Source organism: Colius striatus, chromosome 14, assembly GCF_028858725.1.
Source record: "Colius striatus isolate bColStr4 chromosome 14, bColStr4.1.hap1, whole genome shotgun sequence".
NCBI lineage: Eukaryota > Metazoa > Chordata > Aves > Coliiformes > Coliidae > Colius > Colius striatus.
In genome coordinates this window covers 20,848,156-20,865,771 of record NC_084772.1, presented here as the reverse complement: position 1 = coordinate 20,865,771, position 17,616 = coordinate 20,848,156, and the positions used below count along the sequence as shown (strand labels likewise).

Here is a 17,616-nt window from a genome sequence, read left to right as displayed (position 1 = left end):
ATTATGTAGTAGCCAAAGGAGTATTTTCCTTTCTTTTCTGTGCTTATAAAGATGATGAAAAACAGTCTGCAGAATGCTGTGGAGGTCACAGAGTTAACCCAGGTGGCTTCTTGCTGAATATTCATGCATATTAGCAGCCACACACCATTTTCCATGAAGTGTGGCCTGGTGAAAGCCCCTTGCCACGGCCTTGGGGCAGATGAGAAGCAGTGGCACCACACGCAGTGTTGGGAGGGCACAAAGGACAGTAACCACCACTTCCACAGCCCCTTCTGTTCAACAGGTCAAGCTCAAGACCCCAGGGCTCGAAGCTCAGTCTGAAGAACAGCAGTGCAAGTTCAAAATGAACTGGTTGCTCTCCTGCTGAAGGACCCAGAAGGCTGGAGAAGAGCTTGATAAAAGGCACACAGGACTCCTGCAGTGTGGTAACTGAAAGCAGCTCCTCCTAACACCCTCTGCTGAACAACTCATTCTGCCACTGATGTGACTGTTTGCATAGACAAACTGGGGGAATGAAATGGCAGCACTGGTGTGGAGCCTGTATCTCCTGACTCTCCCATCCCTTCTCCTTTTCTTCCAGTGCCCACATCACTGTGTGGCATCTGCTTTGATCATTTGGGTAATCACCAGCAATAACTTCTATGCACTAGGAGCATCAAGCATGCTTGTAAAGTGATTTCCCACCCCTGAGAGACTGTGCAATTGGATACCTCATGTGCTAACCCACGGATTTTATCTGCTTCAACACATCCAGGGCCCTGAGGCCTGGAGGAAATGAACAATCCAAACAAATTCTGCTGAGGTTTAAAAGACGAATTATTTTAATAACACTGAACTTATATTGGATTCTGGTTTGGAGACAGCTCTCTGCAAAACCAGGCAACCTATCTCAGATGAAGAAGGATTTGACCAAACTCCAGTCCAACTGTCACATAGTTTTCTGTCTCCTGTCCTTGCACTGCTGATGAACAAGATTATTTATGTCTCAGCACAAGCTCAGTCTCTTTTTCTTTACCCAGAAGCTTGTTCTTTGCATGAGTTCCACAGAAAAATGTAAGTTAGTGGAATAAAAATAGAAGAAAAAGACCAATTTTCTATCTCAAATGACTTTTGCTTCTGGCACTTCAAGAGCTGTTCCCTGTTTTGTTTGCTTCTCTTCTTGCCTTTTTGTCTCCCTCTTCTCGACAGCAAACTGCAAAGGTCAGCTGCTACCATGATACATATGCCTTCTGTAGCAAGAGCTGCTCTGCAGTACTTGGCAGACAGCAAAACCAGACAGCTCCTTCAGAGAGGTTGCAATCCAGCCTCAGTAAGATCACCACTGAGCACCACAGTGTAAACAAGACATGGGAACCCTGAGTCATAGTCTGAGTGCAACAGAGCAGACGTCTTTCCCAGATGGGTATCAGATGCAGAGCCATCAGGGAAGATGAATTAAAAAATAGGTAAATGAGAAAAAGAGGGAATTCTGTATCTGGCTGCTGAGGGGAAGCAGGTGATCAAAGCATCTGAGCTGCAAGGGTGAAGGTGGCCTCAGCTGTCACAGAGTCTGAGAGAGGAAACCAAACAACTCACGGATGAGACAGAAGCTTCTGAGCTGTAACCTGCCCTGGGTCCTTCTGTGGCAAGGGAGCTTTGGCCATCGTTGCTGGAGTCCTTTGCAGTTTTCAGTGTGTTTTATCCCCAAATGGCTCAGAATTGGTTTCCATGCAGTGCTGCAGCTATGAGCTGCAGCCCCACGAGGGCAGAGCACAGCAACAACCGACCCCCAGGGCAAGGCACCGCAGGCAGTAAGGGAGAGGGCAGGAAGGAGTTAATGCTTCCATTCTCCATGATCATGAGCAGATACCCCAGGAGACAGGGTGTACTTCAGAACCATCATGGGTGCTAGCCCTAAATTTAAGCAGACCTGGAAGGAATCATGCTGCAAGATGTTTGGTGGTCAGTATGACTGTATAATACCTTTGTATGAACCTGCAGCTTCTCGGTGGCTAAAAGCATTTCAGACCTGCTGTTTCCTTTGCCTGGTAATTCACTGACATGTAACAACATCATTTCTGCCAGGCAAGCCTATGGTGCAGTTGTCAGAGGCTCAGCAGCTCTCCCCTGTGCATCCCAAACACTGTGTGATGCAGAAACACACCTGTATTTCCTTCTGTTGCTCTTTGCCACGCTCTCCAGGCAACAGCCTCCCCTACAAGCCCTACCCCTGGCTCTCCTTTGCAGATGCCTGCCCATACCTCACACACCTGAGCAAGTGAGGGTCAACAAACCAAATCCATGGAGCAACAGAACCGAAACTGTAACACAGACAATGCAAAAAGCTTCCCTTTGTTGCTCTTGGACAGACCCAGCGACCTCCATAATCTCTGTGATTCCAGGGAAGTCAGGCTCCAGGTGGAAGCCAGTGCTCCTGCAGGAGCTACACCTCAGTTAAAGCCCAGCTACAGTAGCAGCAGCAAATCCCCTGGCTCAGAATTGCTTTATTAGTTTCCGAAGGTAAATACACCATAAAGCAGGAGCAGGGGAGGGAAGGTGGAGGAAAGCAGGCAGCAGCACAGGCTGAGCCAGCTGTGCATCAGTGAGTCTTTTACTGCAGCAGTTGGTTTTACCTCTAAGCCATTCACTAGCACTGAACAGTTATTTCATAGTTAAAAACCTGTCTCCTGGTCTATGACTTTCAAACTGTCACATCCCACAGCTTGAGCCCCTTTCCCAGTTGCAGAGAGTGAGCAAATAACCAGTGCAGGTTCGTTTCCAGTCAGCTGCAGTGGAATAGGTGAAGCACAGATCCAACCTGATCCCTCAGATGGAAGCAGATGCTCACTCCAGGCTGCCAGGTCACCCTGCTTCTCTGCTGAAGGTTACTTCTACTCAAAGCACTTCCTACCCCCTTTCCAGGGCTCCCAAACAAAGTCTCAAACAAATAAAAGCAGCTCCTCCTGCCCTGGGCTTTCAGCTTTGCTCTCAGCCTGGCATGAATCCTATAGCAGCAGTTAGGTTTCTTCTAGGAAAAGAAAAAGCCATCAGTGGCAGACCCAGCTCCTTCCAAGCTGTCTGAGATGAAGGGGCAGTTGACTGCACATCCGAGGTCCTCACCATCGTGTCTTGCAGTTTACCCCCAAACTCCCACACAGCCCACTGGTCCTTTAAGGTCTGGGAATGAACCTTGGCTCAGTCTGTCAGCTTTTCTAAGACAAAAAGGAAAAAAAAACCCACCAAAACAGTAAAAACCAACCTTGTTTCAAAAGCCCTGAACTGAAAGGTAGTGCTGTGATGCAGCAGTGTGCCACAGACCCTGGTCTGTGCCCAGCCTGCACATGGGATCTATTACATGCCCAAGATTCAGGGGCTGGGTCTGCACAGTAGCTCAGGATCTCAGCTACCCACATCTGTGATTCAGTTCTACCTGTCAGCCAAGGTCAGAGCTACCTCAGTGGCAGCCAGCAGATCCCAAATGTAGTCCCTCCATCACTGTCTCTTCTAGGCTGACAGCCAAGCCTGAACTGGAACTGATGACAGAAGACTTACACCCAAGGATGTCAAAACAGAGGTGTTTGTAAACATCACACCTTCCCACAGCCAAGTGCCTTCCTGAGTACATCACAGAGGCTGGGAAAGGGAAAGAGAAGAGAAGTTCTGGGGAGCACACTGCACGTGGTGGGTCTTGACAGCAACAGGGCAGAGCAGGGGGAGTGCTGGGCTGTACGAAGGTGATGAAGCTGTAAGCGCTGGGAAGGGCAGCTGTGGGGGTGACGTCCTGCCCAAGGCTCATTGGCTCTCACAGCACAAAAGGATCTTTCAGCAGCAGTGGAAATCCAAACTGTGCTGTTGGTGAATTACAACAACAGGTATCTGAAATACTTTCTGTTTTATTAATGAATAAAATAAGGTGATGGAGGGAAGATAAAAAGGGAATTCAAGTGAGTTCAGCTTATTAATCGAGTGGCAGCTTTCAAAGCTTGAAGCAGAAGACTCACTTCTGGGTCCACATGGAACTAAACCAACAAAACTTGCAGGAAGCAGCTCTGTACCAACAAGAGAGTGGACTAGATCAGACCCAGAAGGGCTTAGATGATCTGTTAATGATGAGAAGAGATGAAATAACCACATAATGAAGCTTCTGGGCAGTGAACTTGCCTGCACTCAGTCTCTTGTCTTGCTGAAGAGTGCACATGGTGAGATGGTGCTTCAAGCAGCTAAAGGACTGGGCTTCAAATACTGGCAGGAGTTGAGTAAGTAGAGTTGGTCTTGGCTTCATGCCCTTGCCATAAAAACAACTGAACTGAAGACACAGGATAAAAAGAGGCACCAGCAAGTGCAAAAGAAATAGAAAGTTTATGTCCATCAGCTGTTTATAGCAGGAGAGTGAGTCAGTCTATCCCAGCAGTTCTCATTACAACCCAGATCAGGCCCTCAGCAAATCCCCACCTTGAAACTGGAAAAAGCCACTGTACATTGTATATAAATAGAACTTTTCCAGACACACGAGGACAAGAGCTCAGACTAACTGGACAGACATCACCCCACAATGCACATCAGGCTTTTTATTAGTATTACTACTTAGAAACTGTCCTTATTTATGGAAAATGTGAAGAACCAAAAGAATGGAAGGAAGGGAAAAGCCAAGAGAGGGAACACACCACAGGGCTCTTCATCCCACACGCTCCAGCAGGGTGCTGGGTACTGCAGATTGCCTCTTCCCCCTCCCAGGAGTCACGTAGCTGTATAGAGAGTTCATCTGTCACAGGGACATACTCTGCTTGATGTAGAGCCCAGAAGAAGCAGTAATCCAGGTGAGGATGAAAGCCGGGATGAGGTGACTGGTTGCCCAGTGATGACATTAGTCTGAGTTTAGGTTTCTCCCATGTGAGCTTTCTTGGGCACTGACACCTATCACTGCCTTTAGCCCAAGACTTGTATCCCTTCCACACTCAGTACAGTGACAGTTTGCTACTTCCAGGGTCTTTTAGCCCTTGTAAGACTATGGCTGATTTACCTAGAGGATTAATTCTTCCCTGGATCCAAGAAAACATCAGTGACAGAAGGAAAAGACAGCTGCTATTGCACACCAAACCCGAGCCAGGCATGGAGATAGTTCCTGAGCTCGCAAGGAAGCCCCCAGCCACAGCCTGCTTGCAAAGGGACTCATCATCCACGAAACTGAGCTTCATGAAACACAGCTAAAGGAGCTCTGGGCTTTCCCTGCACAAATACATGGGATTCCTGGGGTGTCTGTGATCCCAAGCAAAGACCAGCAGCTGTCTGCAGCTGCTCCCTGCATAAGCCATGCTTTAAGAAGGTCATGCACGGACTATTTGGAACAAGTTGGTGTGCTAGGAGGAGGCCTTATGCTAAACAATTCCAAAGGGCTGGAAGCATATTTATAGGAACACTAACCACAAGGGCTGCAAATGCAAGACAGTGCCTCGTGGCCTTGGTAGCTGCAAGAGTAAAAGGCTGTCCTGAGGAAAACTGAGTAGCAAAAAAGCCTCAAACTGAGTAGCAAAAAGCCTCACCAAAGCTGGAATCCACTAGAAATGAATCAAATGGAAAGCTGATGAAAACAGAGGACTACAGCACTGGTTCAGGGAAAGCTTCACAGAAACAAGAGATGGTGCTGCAATGGAAGCTGATGTGCACAGAGCAGTTGGGAGCCAACAGCAGCACTGAGCACAGAATAATGAGGGAAAACTCAGGGTTTGGTGCAGAAAGCTTGGTCTTATGGCACCTAGAGCTGGAAAAGATGTCATTATGACCCACAGAGAAAGGAAAAGAATCAACAGGTTGATGATACTCACAGGCTACTGCAAGAAAAGAATCCCTACAGACAAAGGAATGATAAGAACAGGTTAAAAAGACACATTTTCCATTACCTAGAAAGACAGACGTTTCTGGAGAGGTGTCTAATGCCAAGTGTATTTCTGTGCTTGATGCATCACCAGTGTTCTGGCAGGTGCCCTTAGAAAAATAAAAGTGCATGTTTGTGGGCATTCAGCACTCTCTTTGAGAGACACTTCCCTCAGCCTGTCACTTGGGTCGAGTTCAGCACCAGAGGTGTTTCGCTGGAAAATATGTTGTGTTTTTCTTGGTGTCTCCAAAAGGGTTCCAAAGTCTACAGAGCTGATGCTTACATCTGGGGAAAATCTGCAGAAAAGGCCTGACAGAGAGCTCCAGCTCACTTTGGAAAGAGCTGAAGCTGAGTTCCACACACTGAAATAAAGGCAAGCTATCAGGCAGGGAAGGCTTTGGCAAGATGTGCCCGACTGCCCCAGCAGACCAGGAGATGCAGGGATTTCCTGGAGTGAGGATGTGCAAACAAAGCTGCCCTACTTCAGCTGCTGCAATCAGCAACCTGAGAGTGCTACTGTACAGAAAGCTGGCCCAGACAGCAGGGGATGCTCATCTTCACAGAGCACACGTGGGAACTGAAGCAGCAAAGCTCTGGCCTTTAGACACTGTGCCAGGCTGCCCAGGGAGCTGGGGGAGTGCCCAGCCCTGGAGGGATCCCAAAGCCCTGGAGCTGAGGTGCTGAGAGCCAGGGGTCAGTGGTGGGCTGGGCAGGGTGAGGGGAGGGCTGGGACTCCAGCAGCTTCAAGGGCTTTTCCAACCAAAGCAATTCTATGATTCTATATGAATCTAGAGAGGACACTAACACAGTCTGTGCCCAGCAGGGTCACAATCATGACCTGTGCCATGCACTCCTTGGTTTTCTAGAGCCAGTACACCCAGAGGGATGGGGATCTCGCCCACAGATGGTGGTTCTCTCTTTAAAGCACAAGTCCCTCCTTGAGCAAGACAGGTGTTAGTTGTGACCAAACACACTGTGACCATGACTGGGATCCACAAGCGTGGCCATCACTGCTGCCAAAAAGATGCTGACAAGACACCCCTTGAGAACACAGTTGTGTTTCAGCTATGAACACACAACTTGCAGGGCAGAGCAATGTCTGCTGGTTGCAGGGACTCACTACACTCCCTCATTTACTGCTCTGGTGATGCCAACAACAGCTTTGCCTGTTGTGTTAGCAACACCTCCAGCACTGTGCCCTGCGTTCAGAGACCTGCTGGCTGGAGAGATGGATTGTCATCTCCTCCTACCCCAGGCAGGAGCCCAGAGCAACACCCTGCTCCCAGCTCACCCCCAGAAGAACCTGCCTGCCCAGCACCCACACAACCAGAAACAGACCCACCACATTCAGGGATCTCCTGCTCTAGAGAGCTTGTCAAAACTGCATAAGCCTCACAGTCCAAATGTTTACAAAAGAGCACAAACCAGGCTGTATATATTCTGTGTATATTGCCTGTGTTATGTTCTTGGAAAGAAAACCCACCCCACAGGTTGCAAATGCCAGACCTAGTGTAGGAGATGAGCACTCACAGGTAGGCACTGCATCAAGCTGGTACACTCCCAACACATCTTTAATCTCAGTGGGACCTTTTGGCCTGGGGTTTTGTTTAAAAGCACTGGGATAAGAGAGGAATGTTTTATGCAATCTGACATAAACCATCACGTGGAAGCAGCAGCTCAGGATTGTCACATGTGGCAAAATGAGCCAGACAGGAGGACAAAAATCACTGATCTAAAAAGTCTTCTCACCACAACAACAGAGGCTTCTTTTCATTAAGAAAACAGTGGGTGATCTGCATTACCATTGTCTGTCATTACTACAGCTTGCTAGATTTGTCAGCCAACAAGACTGAGGTGGTTTTTGCTATATGTAACCCCTGAAATACAAGTTCTTGTTGCTGGGTTTAGCCAAGACTGGGCCTGGCAGTTTCCTTCCAGACTTGTTCCTGTTATCACCAGTGCAACACGTTGCTGTGAAATGCCAAAACGGTGAAGGGTCTACTAAAAAAAGCTACAGAGTCACTTCAGTGTTTGTATTTTGTTAGTACTACTGTTGTGTTTGGCAAGTGAAGGAGAATGTGAGCAGGGACACCTTTCAGAGGCACTTTGAAGCAGCAGCTGGACGTGACTGTGCCGCTGCCCAGACGCTCCTGTCCTGAACAGCTCAGCTCCTGATTCTGATGGAGCCTCCTAAAGCCAGAGGCTACAAAACATCATCCCTGGGAACAATTTGGTAGGAAGAGAAGTTTGGGAAGATTCATGCCAATGTGTGTGTGTGTCTGTGTGTGTGTGTGTGTTGGTGGGGCCAAACAGCCACACCAGGAAATCTGCAGAGACCCAGGGAGGTAATTATGGGGTTGTGTCTGCAGCTTCTTTGGCCTCCCAGGCATTTTGTTGATAAGGACTCAGTAGCCTGAAGTTGCAAGAAAGGTTTGACTTCAACAGAAGCAGCAGGTTTCATCTGCTCTGCAGAGCATGGTGAAGTTTCTAAAGCAGACTGAAAGCCACACCAAAGCATCTAATCTGCAACCTTGAGTCGTAGTTTTACTCATGTGCACTAACTCCAAGCTAATTAGGCTTAATCTTAACATAATTCTAACAAAAGAACCCCCAAATAACACTGTTTATGCATTAAGGACCAAAGGTGCTGAACTGGTGACCAGTGAAACACTGTCCTAGGTGCCAAGTGCTGCACAAGGAAGAAAAAGGATGGTCCAAACCTCCAAGAGACAGAAGGGCTGTAAAGACAGGGGATTCAGAGCAGGAAAACAGCATGAAAATTAGGAATAATATGAAACTGAATATTTAGGCCTAGTAGGAAGCAGCCTGAGCATGGCAGCAACTGAAACAGTCACAACTTAGATGTCAGGCACGGGACACACACACCCTCAGAAGGGGCTACAGGGCAAGGAGCAAAGGTTGTTTGCATGCAAAAACTTGGAGTGCAAGGGGCAGCAGAGGGGAAGGAACAGATCAAAACTGAGAAACAGGATATCAGATGAGGACAGGCCAAGGAGGACTGCAAAAGCACAGACAAGCATTGGATGTGATAGGGGAGAAAAAGCCAAATGAGAGGAAGTTTCTGATACGATTTGGGCAAAAGTCAACGTTGATCAAGGCCAAGAGAAGAGGATGTTGCGTTAAATCGAGACGTGATGAGATAACAACTTGGACAAGGGGTTTAGCTGTAAAGAAGAAAAGGTTGAATACTTATGGCTGAAAACAGTACAGGAACAGGAAAACAAGAAGATGTTTATTGGCCAGAAATAGAAGGAAAATCTGTACCCACCACCTGAATAGTATCAGCTGAGACAAGTCCTCCCAGGAGGCCTTCCCTCCCCTCCCACATTGTACAGCTTCCTCCTTTAACTCTGCTTTCCTTCCCAGCTTTCTGTTATCATTTGGATGTCTATCTTTTCTTCTGCAAAGGACTGGACCAAGGAAAACACAGGGCTTGTAAATCCGCCTGCCTGGATGTGGCTTTTTGATGTCTGGAGCACACAGACCCGCTGCTGGAGTTTATGGTTTGCAAGGAGGATTGAGAAAGCGAGCAATTGATGTTAGGAAAATGTGAGTGTCATCGTGGTTTATCTCCCAGCTTTGTAATGGAAAACAGGCATTTAACAAACACATCCACACAAAGCCCAGCATGAAACCCTTTATGAACCCCAGAGCACGACCCAAGAACCTTCCCATAATCACATTAATAATGCAATAAATCACACACTGTCTGTAACATCACATCACCATCCACCTAGCAGGGGAGAAGGCATCCTGCTGAGCAGCAAGCCAGCAGCATCTCTTTCCTCTTCCATCCTTCACTCTGTCGGGCTGCATCAAAAGCCTTTGGATCTTTCAGACCAGCAGATTGACCACAAACACCCCACAGACCCTACAGAAGCTGTTGGACATTACACAGGCGGCAAATAAGATGCAGAGCTACTACATCAGCTTTGCTGAGGACGCTTCAAAGGCACAGCTTCAGCAAAGCCCAGCCTGAACACCAGGATTACTTGACAGCTCCTTAGGCTGAAGCAGGCAGATGGGTAAAGCAATTAGCTGGAAGCAGTTAAAGCAGTTAAGACAGAAGTGCTCAAACCTGCATATTAAAGCAAGCAGAGAAATCTGCATTCCCCCTACATGAGTGTGCTTCTCAGTCCTTGGCAGCTCCCTTGGAGCCCTGAATTTACAGCAGGAAGCAATACAGAGTCTGCTTCAGACAAGCACAGTTTATTTCTTGAGACTAGTTGCAAGGAAACCTGTAATTTGCAATAACATAAAAGAGTCTCTATTTGATCTGGTCCCAAATCATTTGAACCCAAAGCTACCTTAAGTTCTGAAGTTCACACCAAGCCGTTTCAAAGTCTCTAACCCATTCTGCAAGCGGTTAGACAGGAAGCTTTTCTATACTCACCCTGGAGGAAGTGGTGGCATTATTGATATATGTCCTGCACTACATTAAGTGTGGCTGTGGAGTTATTTATGTGCTTTTCCTGACTTCTTTTGACACAGGAGTTGATTGCAGTGCTGTATGATTACGTCTGCATCTCTGAATCTTTCTTTCTCAGCTGGAAAGTCTCAAGTTCCAAGCTGGGATTCCCTCTCCACCCCCTTCTCATGCACTTAACCCTCCTTCTGCTGGAAGTGTCCAGTAAACACTCACTGAACAGTCTGAGGTACAAACAGCTGCTGAGAAGTAGGAAATGAGAAGGCAACATTTTAAAGGACAGTATTTTCTCAGATGCTCCCTCCTTGTTAACTCTGGCTAGAAGAAAGCTCTTCTTAACTATGGACCTCTACCAACCAGCCAGTCCCAAAGGATTACGGAATTCATGGGGGGTTTTTTTACCCCTTCTATTTTTTAAATGTTTCTGTCTTGAATTCTTTCTCTTGTGATCTTTATCAGCCCAGCCCCTCCTCCCAGACCACCTAGGGACAGAAGCATTGTTCCTTAGTGAGACTTTTGCCGTGGGCTACAAACAAGCATCTGCACACAAGAACCTGTGGGGGTTCGGTTTCACTGCTCACAACCCAGTGAAATGCACTTCCAGCACAACTCAACCCTCACCCACCGAGAACTGCAAAGCAGATGGGAAGGATTGCTACCCCTCCCTGCCATGGGCAGTTGTGCAGGATGAAGTGGCAGCCACTGACACCTGATTTGTGAGCCAAAGGCTTTCTAGGTGACAGTCCCCACAGCTGCTACCCATTCCCCATCACAGGATCTCAAGGGTTGTAAGGGACCTCAGAAGCTCATCCAGTGCAACCCCCCTGCCAGAGCAGGAGCACCTAGAGTAGGGCACACAGGAACTCACCCAGCTGGGTTTGAATGTCTCCAGAGAATGACGATGACAAACTACTTTAAACCACGGGAAAGTGTAAATAAAGTTTAAACCAATCACATTTAAAGCCCAATTCTCGATCCTCCAACCTTGCCGCTGCCTACCTCCAGAGCTGCTGCTCCTTGGGCAAAAGTAGGATATTTTTGTCACCACTGTATTTCCAAAAATGAAGAGCCTCTCAGTGTGAGCCACCTCCCTGGGCTGCACTTCTGACTGCAAGGCAACCTGAATGAAGGGATGGAAAGGGAGGAAGGGATTCAAAACTCATCCACAAACAGCTTCTCATCTTCTCCTCGACTCCTCATGCCTCCTCTTTTATCAGCTTTTGGGGGGTATTTTTTACTCCTCCTCTGGTTTTGCTGAAGTGAGCAGGGAGCCCATTAGAGCAGGGGGATTAAGAGAGTTGAAGTAGGATTGAGTAATAAAAATTGCTGTTAAATAACAGCAATTATGTAAGGCAGATGGCCCCAGGGAGAGAGCAGAGCTCTCACACGCCTGGAGGGGAAGCAGAACTGAGCTCTCTCCATCTCAGAAAGAGCACATCATTTGTGTCTGATTAAATCCTACCCATTTTGTGATTACTAAAGAAGGGCTGCCCTAAGAGGGTTATGGCACCAGGGAGATGGAAGCAGCAATTTTGGGGAGTAAAGGTATCAAATGACAAGTCCAGCTGCTGTTTAACCTAGGTGGGAACTCAGCAGAGTTCTCAGCACAATGCACTGTGCCACCTACTCGTGTAGTCTGGCTTCTTGCAAAAACAGGTTTAATTTGGCATCCACGTGGGAACAGCCAGGGCAAATCTGGTTCCTACACTGAAAATGTCACTAATTAATTGCAGACACATCATTTCCAACTGCAGCAGCTATGCCAAGTCAGAGAGCTTCTGCCCTCTGCACAAGGTAATGTCCATAACTGCTCATTTCTGCAGCCCTGAATTCAGCAGACCAAGGGTTTCTCATTTCTTTCTTTTTTATTAGAGGTGGCCAGCCAAGCTTCTCTGCTAAGATCAAAGCAGCAAAATGCCTCTGGGTTCTTCCTAAGGTGAAAAAGAAACACTGCAGAGATGGCAGAGCAAACAAAGTGTATCAAAAGGAAGTGAGAAGAGGGGAGAAATGACTTCTGCAACCCAAGGAGTAGGAGATGGGCCGACCCCAAGTAAACTCAAGCAACAAGGCAGGGATATACAGATATATAACATACACACACCCCCCTGGCAAGCTGAAGTGCACCTTTCAGCTGGTTGATTGGTGCTGGCCAGCTCCCTTTGGGATTTTTTACTGCTTTACCCAGAGAGCCAACAGTATCTTTAAATAGCTTAAATGTATTGAAATTAACTATTTAATATATTAATTATCATCAGTATTAAAATGACTCATTTAAAATACATATACAGGAGATTTCCCTTCCCTGTGATTCTCATAAAAGAGTAAAGTCAACGCACTTGCTTCAGTTCTCAGACCCTGATGTGATGCACTCAGCTTGACACGCAAACCCCGGCGCATCTTGCAAACAGAAACCCCAAAGGTTCCTTATGAAAAGCAAGGAATTGGTGCAGAAAACAGGGATATTAATTATTTTCCCATTAAATACCATAAATGTCCAGCTTGTGGCACAGAGAGGGACAATGAACAGCCTTGTCCTCAGAGCTGGCCTCACAGTGCAGCACGGATAGACGGCAGGCTAAATTCCATCCGTTTCTGTTGATCTGCTTCACAACCAGATTAACTTCCCTTCAACTAGTATGAACATGTATGAACTAGTATGAAATGAAATATTTACTGCAAGATTAGATAACTCATGTATTAACTCCTGCTTAAGCCAAGCTGATGGACAGAGATGAAACTGGACAGTTAACCTAAACACTCAAACCCACAGATTAAGCTGAGGAACAGAAGAACACAACTTTTCCCAGTCTACTGATCAACGAAAAATACCCATGGTGATGGCCCAAATCCTAAAAACTATGATCTGCACAAAACATGAAGTATAAAACAACCCCTAAATACATCAGGATTTGTTTTAGCAGAAAGATCAAGTGTGTCTGTTTGTACCAGCACATTAACAAAGCCAGTTCAGTTTACCTTCAGCCACCGCTGTAACTGAATGGCTTTCTTATTCCTGGCTTCACTCAAGCAAATGAGGTTTGACTGCTGAGTAGTCCTCTAAATCAGCAGGGCTTACAGAAGTGCTTTGGGATTGCAGTGAATGAAAGGATCCTGCTTGTTTCTGATAATCAGAAACAGTTTCTGCTCAATTACAGCTATGGCTCTAAATCGTCAGTAGTTAGATAATTAGCAATGCAGAAGCAAGACTGATTGCCAGCACAGGGTTGTGCAGAGTGAGATTCTGCACTGATTTGGGTTGGGGTTGTTTTTAGGTATCAGTTTCCCCACACTATGTTCTAACATGAAACTCCAGAGCAGTTCTGTGAAGTGGATAAGGAAGCACAGGGCCACCAGAGCATACCTGTAGGCGTGCCAGGACCCCTGTGATGGAGACAAGCACTGGAGCAGCATTTTGGCCAGTGTTCCTTGCTTTGGAGGCAAACTGTCAGTCCTGAAATGCCTAAAAAAGCAGCTAATGGAGGCATTCCAGTTTATTTGGGTCACAGAAGGGTGCTCGTTTTTATAGCTTTGTTTTGCAGGACAAAATATGTAAAGCTAACCCAGAATGAAAGAAAGAGAAAGAAAACCAGGAAAGAAAGAACCCAAACCACCACAACCTTTCACTATTTGTTTTTTAGACCAATTTCTAAGTTGGACAATTCATCAAACCATAACATTTTGATTAGTTTTTACTTCAGGATCACAGAAGCCCTTAAGAATTCAGGAGATGGATGCTGTCTCAGGTGGGGTTCAGGCTGAGCTGATCCAAAGGGACATTAATAATGGTACTGTCTGTGCAGCCGTAGCTACACGTCAAGTGTTTCAGTGCAACACCAAGAGAAATGGTGAGGTCCTGGCTACAGGGAGACTAATACTGAAAATAACCAACAGGGCCAAGCAGGGTAAGCAGAGGCCCTCTTCTTTCCCAAAGCTTGCATGCCTTAACATTATTACACTAAACAAAATGAAAGCCATGAAAACTGTGCTCTGCAGGTCACAAGACGGGTCGCAAACAGAATATGCAGCTGATCCTAGGCCAACCTCACAAGAAATGTCCCCCTGAAGACTCTTGGTCATATGTTCTCAGTCTCTACCTCTTGGATAAAAGTAGAATAAAGGAGAAAAAGAGCAGTTAAAAGTGAGGATGTTGGATGTTGCTGAGGGAAAAGAACCCTATTATGAAACAGGCAGAGATGGACTAACCGAAGGAGACATAATGAGGACTCGCTTCTAGCTGACCTACTAAAAACAGCCAGGCTGCAAGGGCAGAACTACATCATGGTGAAACAACAGCAATCTGCCTCAACAGTGAGCCAGGCCAAACCCTCAGTATCCCTGCAAGACTTTCATTCCTTGAGTTAACTTATAACACTGAGGATTTCTTCCCATTGTCTCGACACGTTACTGTCAGGATCAGCTCTGTATGAACACGCTCTTCACAGAACCTCTGGGGCTCCACAGCCACAAGCATTGCCTAGAAGGGATTTCATTCCTGAGTTATTCTTCTAGGGAATGACTTGTGTGACACACCCTGTGATGTCTAGAAAACACATAAAACATTCTTGAAGAGAAGACATTTCCTCCCTGGACAGGGACATAAATCTTCCAAGGACACGAAAGCTACAGAGAAAGGGAAGAGTGACAGGGATTACTCATAGGAATACCTGGCTCAACATTGAAGTCTCCTCTCTTTGAAGTATAAACAGAGTGTGACACAGCTTGGACTGGTGTAAATATTGACATAACACTGAGAAACATTCACATCTTGAGGAATACCCAGCCTTAACGTCTGAATGCAGAGGGAGACTGCACTGAACTGCTCTCCTTACCTACTTCAGTTGGTTTGTTCACTCTTCATTCCACACTGGTGAAGTCGATTTCATTCCCTTGACACTTAGTTAATGCCACTTCACTGCTTCATATGCCTTTACAACCATTTTTAGCAGAAGAGACTTGAGCATGCAGCAGTCTATCAGCTAAAGGAAACCTCTCCTGAGCTCAATTTCATCTTGTACCTGAGCTGAGAAAGGCAAAGAGAACAGAACTCTTACTTACACCATCAAAGACAGATTCTCCACATCCATGTGTGTTCCCCTCAACAGCAGAACGTGCCCAGGACACAAAAGGAAAGCTGGGTAAGAGTAAAACTTTCTGAAGAAGACAAGAGAGCCACTGAGGCCAATGTGAGCAGAGCAGAGTGCTATGTGGCAGCACACACAGCGCTCTGCCAGCTTCCCAGTGATAAATTACTGTTCGACAGCCATGCTAAAATGTACAGGCATTGCTTTTATTTTTAAGCTTCTCTTTGGATGCCAAGCTCTTCAAGCATCACCCAGTCTGAGGAATTAAAAAAAGAAACTGAAGAGCAGCCAAATTCTTGGCCTGCTGCAAACATTGTGCTCACCAGGCTGTGGTTCGCTTGGCATTGGACTTATGCGTCACCAAACGTCCTCAAGACAAGGAGGAATCCACATCCAGGGTGATACTTACCAGGGACAACATTCTCAGAAGGGTGTGCTTAACCCTTCCTTTCATTAAAAATACAAACAAGCCACTCCAAGTGTTATCCTGAATTCAACATGGTAGAGTTTGTGGCTGTGGGATGTTCATTAATAGATCAAATGCATTATGAGTCAATTATTGACCATGACCATAGTGTAAGTCAGATGAGAAACAAACACAAAGCAACAGCTCCCTCAGTAAACTGTATTGTTCTAAGATATGCATCACTAAGATCATCAGGTACCCAGCAAACATGTATCCTTTCCACTCAGGCTTAGGAGCTATTGGAAATGCAGCTTCATCAGTATCCAGCTTCCCATCAGTGTCAGTGGAGAGTGCCTTTCACCTTGCTGCTGCAAGGTAACAAGACAGGCATCAGGCTTTTGCAGCCCAGCTTTGGATGGATGCAATCCAAAATGAGGTACTGCCATAAATGGCTGGACACAGGAGGGAAGAGGAACTGAAAGGGAGAGAGCTCAGAGGAATCATTCCCATCTTAAAAACCTTATTTCATAGATTCATTGTATAAAATCAGGTTTGCAGCCTCCAGAGGGTAACTATCAGCTGCTTCTTGCACTGGGAATCTAGATAACAACAGGATCTAAGATTGATATCTTCCTTATAGACTTAATCTTACTTCTCAGTTTGACAGCAGGGCTTGCCAGGCAGCATCTCTCTTCAAGTATTCCAGAGCTACACTCAGAGCACAGTCCAGCCCAACTCATTCCATTCCTAAGGCAGAGAGCAATTTAACACCTGCACTATTCATAAATACACATTTATTTTTTCTCATTAGAAATGCATAATTACAGCATTTAAAAGCATTTTCCCCCCTAGAAAAGTAGTTAAGCAACAGTACAAACAAAATGGTTAGTCTTCTGCAAATGCAGTTTTCATGACACTGAACAGAAACCACCAGCAAAAGGCCAATTCTCGCAGTGATGGCAGTTCTCTTTTTTGTCACCTTCTCCATTTTTTGTTAGAAACACCATAGCAAATTAAAAAAAAAAAAAGCTGTTGAAACAGTGAAAAATAGTTGAGCTCTTGATCTTCTACACGTGGTCAAGCAGGGACTGCAGAGCAGCAATACACTTCCTAAGGGATCTGCAGACATTCAAACGGTGGCTTTCACAGAAGAAACAAACAGGGTGGAACATGAACTTCAGTCTCATGGGGTTGAGTTTCCTTCCCTCTTTCTGAAAGGTTTCCTTTTTGCTCCTCTTTCAGTGTACCTAAGGGCAGGCCATTTACTTTTTCTCTGCAGGCCTGATCCTCAAGGGATGTTGTGATGCTGCTGCAATTTAAAGTAAACGGGGCTGGTTTATTCCAAGTGAGGACAAGCAGGTCATCAGGACTCTGCTCTTTGCAGGAGGTTTGGAGGTGTGACCATTAGTCTAACAGGCTTTCCCATTCTCCTGTTGTTGCATGAAGACTACAAGCACTTAACTTGGGGCCGTGGTTCGCTGGCAGCTCGGCCGACCTGGCTTTGCACAATTCTCTCACTGGATTTGGATGGCTCCGTGTTCTATCTGCATTTCGGGCTGGATTGCTGACTGAAGGGTGTCGCTGCCCTGCAAAAGGAAACTGGACATCAGTGGATCAATACAGCAAAGTGCTGTCCATTCCAAGGGAATGTGAACAAATGATGCTAAAGTTCTTGTCTATGGCAGTGCAAAAGCTGCAGGGCTGGCAGCTCTGGCAGAGCTGAATCAGGAACACACAAAGGCACCAAAAATAACCCAGGGAGTCCACATAAAGACCAAGCAGACTAAAGCCCTTCAGGCTGGAAAGAGAAGGCTGAACTGATGGAATTGTG

The 17,616-nt window shown here is 46.3% G+C and overlaps 2 protein-coding genes across 3 annotated transcripts in view; both read right to left on the bottom strand.

The window, feature by feature from the left end:
- Nucleotides 1-17,616, bottom strand: part of ZFPM1 (zinc finger protein, FOG family member 1) — a 303,288-nt gene that overhangs the window by 272,807 nt on the left and 12,865 nt on the right. The gene's annotated exons all lie outside the window — the stretch shown is intronic.
- Nucleotides 16,560-17,616, bottom strand: part of BANP (BTG3 associated nuclear protein) — a 137,537-nt gene continuing 136,480 nt past the window's right edge. For both annotated transcript variants that reach the window (XM_062007134.1, XM_062007135.1), the window contains exon 13: nucleotides 16,560-17,371. In XM_062007134.1, the coding sequence (XP_061863118.1) occupies nucleotides 17,300-17,371 (72 nt within the window). In that variant the 3' untranslated portion in view covers nucleotides 16,560-17,299. The remainder of the gene's footprint in view (nucleotides 17,372-17,616) is intronic.